Source organism: Chenopodium album, chromosome 8, assembly GCF_948465745.1.
Source record: "Chenopodium album chromosome 8, dcCheAlbu1.1, whole genome shotgun sequence".
In the NCBI taxonomy this organism is placed as follows: domain Eukaryota; kingdom Viridiplantae; phylum Streptophyta; class Magnoliopsida; order Caryophyllales; family Amaranthaceae; genus Chenopodium; species Chenopodium album.
The window spans coordinates 63,779,130-63,782,837 of NC_137841.1; the positions used below are offsets into that span (position 1 = coordinate 63,779,130).

The 3,708-nt window shown below is 36.5% G+C and overlaps 1 protein-coding gene across 1 annotated transcript; it reads left to right on the top strand.

Annotated features, from left to right (window-relative positions):
• The first annotated feature begins 650 nt into the window (after window positions 1-650).
• LOC145643164 (uncharacterized) lies at window positions 651-2,393 on the top strand. Its single transcript, XM_081694320.1, has one exon. The coding sequence runs from the start codon at window positions 651-653 to the stop codon at window positions 2,391-2,393; it is 1,743 nt and encodes a 580-aa protein (XP_081550446.1).
• The last annotated feature ends 1,315 nt before the right edge of the window (window positions 2,394-3,708 follow it).

Here is a 3,708-nt window from a genome sequence, read left to right on the forward strand (position 1 = left end):
CAAGTACTCGTACTTATTTAATAAGATAGGGAATGAAGCTAATCAAATGATTGAAATATATAAATAAGGCTCGTTGACATATCACTTTTTGACTTATTTTTGTTATAAGATACAAGTTTAGTTCAATTCAACCCACTTCAGTTGAGTCGCTCGTCTAGTTCAACCCAAAAGAAAACGACATGATGGGGAATCACCTTTCACATTTTTCATCGTTTGGAGTCTCATCTTCTAAATTTCACTTCTCTTAATTAAGTACAATGTATTCATTTTTCTTAATTTTCACCCGATTCCAAACACGACACACATATACTCCATACCAAATTTCATAGATTGTAAGAGAAGGGAGTATCAAATTTCAACAGATTGCACTCAGTAATTGGATTACAGGCTTGCCATTATAATGTAAGTTAGCAGTACAACTTTTCACCTTGTATTGAAAAACGCATTTATTCTTTTCCATTTTGGCATTCATGAATTTATTTATTTTTAATTTTTTTTAAAATGCATTCATTAATTTGTGCTATTCCTTAAATCGAAAATCCACAATTGTTTTTATACTTAGCCATTTCTCATTGCTCAACAACACTCAACAGTCACACTCAGTACAAAAAAAAAAAAATCAAATCAAAACCATATTTTCTTCTTCAATAATGGCGGAACTAATCATGGAAGAACAAGAAGAACAAATGGTATCATCAAAAGGAGGAAAACCCACTAAAAAGATCGCACATTTCATAAAACCCATATTGAGTTCAACGGATTCAACCCCAAATCTTCCTTCAACTCACCTCCCACAAAAACCCATTTCAATCAACTGCACTTTGAATGGTTGGAGGTACCCAACTCAAATGTGGGCTTCCTGGGTTGACAGATTGCACTCTTCTTACCACTGTATATGGAAAAGAGCAGGAATTTATGACGCAATTTTGAGTTCAAAGTATAAAATCGTTAAAAATGAAGACTTGCTTTTTGGGTTGGCAGAAAGATGGTGTTGTGGCACCAACACGTTTGTGTTTCCTTGGGGTGAGGCTACTATCACGCTTGAAGATGTTGCTATTTTAGGAGGGTACTCTGTTTTGGGTGACTCTGTCTCTGGTTCTGTTGATTTTGATGATTTTGCTGTGACTGTGAATAAGCTGCTACAAGTTCATCAGGAAATTTTGAGGGGTTCGTCTCAGAAAGCTTTCCAGGGTTCATGGATGAAGCATTTTATGGGGTTCGAAGGCGATACCGGAATCGAGCACGAAGCGTTTCTCTCTCTTTGGCTTTCTAGGTTTGTTCTGCCAACTTTTCCATTTGATGTCATTGCTAGAAGGTTTTTCAAGATTGCTATTTGTTTGGCTAGGGGAGTTCAAATTGCTCTTGCTCATGTTGTGTTAGCTAGCATATATAGGGATTTGAGTCTGTTGAAGTCTGGGCTGGTTAACATGAGTCATTGTTGTGGTCAAAATGATGATGGGTTTGATGATCTTGTTGTGATTACGCTTTGGGCGCCTTTGCAATTGGTCCAGGTTTGGGCTTGGGAGAGGTTCCCGGAGTTCAGGCCAAAGCCGAACTCCGTTACTTTTGGGGAGCCAAGGTTGGCAAGATGGCATGATGTGAATGAGAAAGAGATTGGGAATGTGAGGCCTATGTTGCAATCTGCTGGACACTCTTTCGAATGGCCGCCGTACTGTAAGCATGTTGAGAATTTACTTGTGCCAATCTTATGCAAGGAAAGTGAGGAGACAGTTGTAGTGGGGGAAGGTTTGGGTGATGATATGAAATCGATGGTTCGATTTTTGAGGGTTTGTGAATTGGTGGGAATGGACACAATTGAGCAATATAACCCCAATAGAGTGGCTATGAAGTTTGGCTTTGATCAAGATGTGCCTAAGGTTGTCAAGAGGGATTTGGCCATGTGTATTGATATTTCGAAAAGAGAACTTGTGCAGTTGGCCTGGTTAAGCTATGTCAACCCAATAAGAGTTGAAATCTTGTATTTTCCATCTAAGTATTATGAACCACAAGTCACTTTGAGGTATTTGAATTGGCTTAGGCAAGGTCTATTAACTAAGCAGGCCGCACTCGATAATGGGTTTATGAGAAAGAGGAGGAGCAACAAGAGGCGGAGAAGATCAGAAGGACTTGATATGTTAAGCCAATGTTTTGCTGATAATAACATTGTTACAGTCTTGGAGATAATAGATGTGAAGCCACGTTTTTTGACAAGTGTTACTTGTAATAATATGTTTGATTTGCACTCAGGAACTTTAGCCAACTCTGATGGAAATTTTGTTGCCCATCACCTAGCTAGAGTAGTGCCGATAGTTGATGAGCATGTATGGTGTAATACGGTTCCTCATGCCGTGGCCCCTTATGTACTCATGGACAAGTTATCCCTTAATATTTAATGCACTTACTCTTTCCCTTAAAAAAAAAAAAAAAAAAAAAAAAAAAAAAAAAAAAAGCTACAGTTACGGGTGAAAAGCTTAAAGTGACTTTACATGACCTTTATTGCTCATTATTGACAAGTTTGGATTTCGAATTACAAGTTTACAACTAGGTGCCTGTTTACTTATGCTTATTTTCAGTTGAGTTCAGTTCAGCTCCATTCAGTTCACCTAGGCGATGGTAAAGAAATCTGACGGCGTCAATGAAGGCACCTAAATTCGAACCCTAACCGCGAAACTCCTACACCCAATAAGTCCAGTTTAATTCAATTTAGTTCAGTTCAATTAAACTCAGATCGGTAAATAAAAACTTGCCATAGTAATCCAAAATTCTTATTCACCTTTTGCCATCATTACTCAGATATCATTTTCGAATCTCTTTTAACTCTTCTCTCTCATCTCTTCTCTCTCATTTCCCTCCTCTGTATTAACTGCATGCACCAACCCAGATCATTTCCTAATCTCTTCAGCATTGATTGGAAAAGAATTCATTTGGTTGAGACTTTATTAAGCTCATTGACTCTTCTTTATCACTCAAATTTCTTTTGCTTCGAGCGTAGCACTCTGCCATTTTCGCTTGCGTGGGAACTGTTTATACAGTACACTATCAAACTATCAATCAAACTTTCCAATTTTTTTGAGTCATGACATTAAAGCTATTAAAATCAGATAGTGATTCCTTGAAAGGCAGTCCTGAGGAGAGTGGGAAGAAACGGAAAAGATGTTCTGAAAGCAGCGCCTCATCCAATTTGATATCGCGAAATCAGAAAGTGGTATTTTTGTTTTCCAATTTGATGCTTGTTAAAATGAGTTTTGTTATTTCTGAGTTTTATTATTTATTCAACCTTTCAATTTGTTACTTATTCAAACTTTCAATTTGTTAAAATGCGAAATCAAACTTTCAATTTGTTATTTATTCAACAGTTATTATGAACAAATGAGCACAAATATGACAATTACAATTACAATTATTGCAGTAATTGCTGAAATTCCTTCCTACTTTCAATGTGTTATTTATTCAAGCTGAAATTGAAGCGGAAAGACCAGTTTGTTAGATTCTTGTTATTGGGTTGGATTGTTGTTGGTTGTATTGTTCAGTTTATGGTAGTAAAAAAAAAGACTAGTAAAAAAAATTGCACCTAAAAATTATGAAGCCTTGATTATGTTCTCTTAGGCTTGAACCACCCATTTTTTCTTGTTTTAGCTTGGAATTAAGATTAAAATTGATGAAAGATTCATGCTTGAACATACAAACAAGCATGAATTCATGCTTAAA

Coding starts and splice junctions, on each gene's coding strand:
- LOC145643164 (XM_081694320.1), top strand. CDS start 651: ATGGCGGAACTAATCATGGAAGAACAAGAAGAACAAATGGTATCATCA.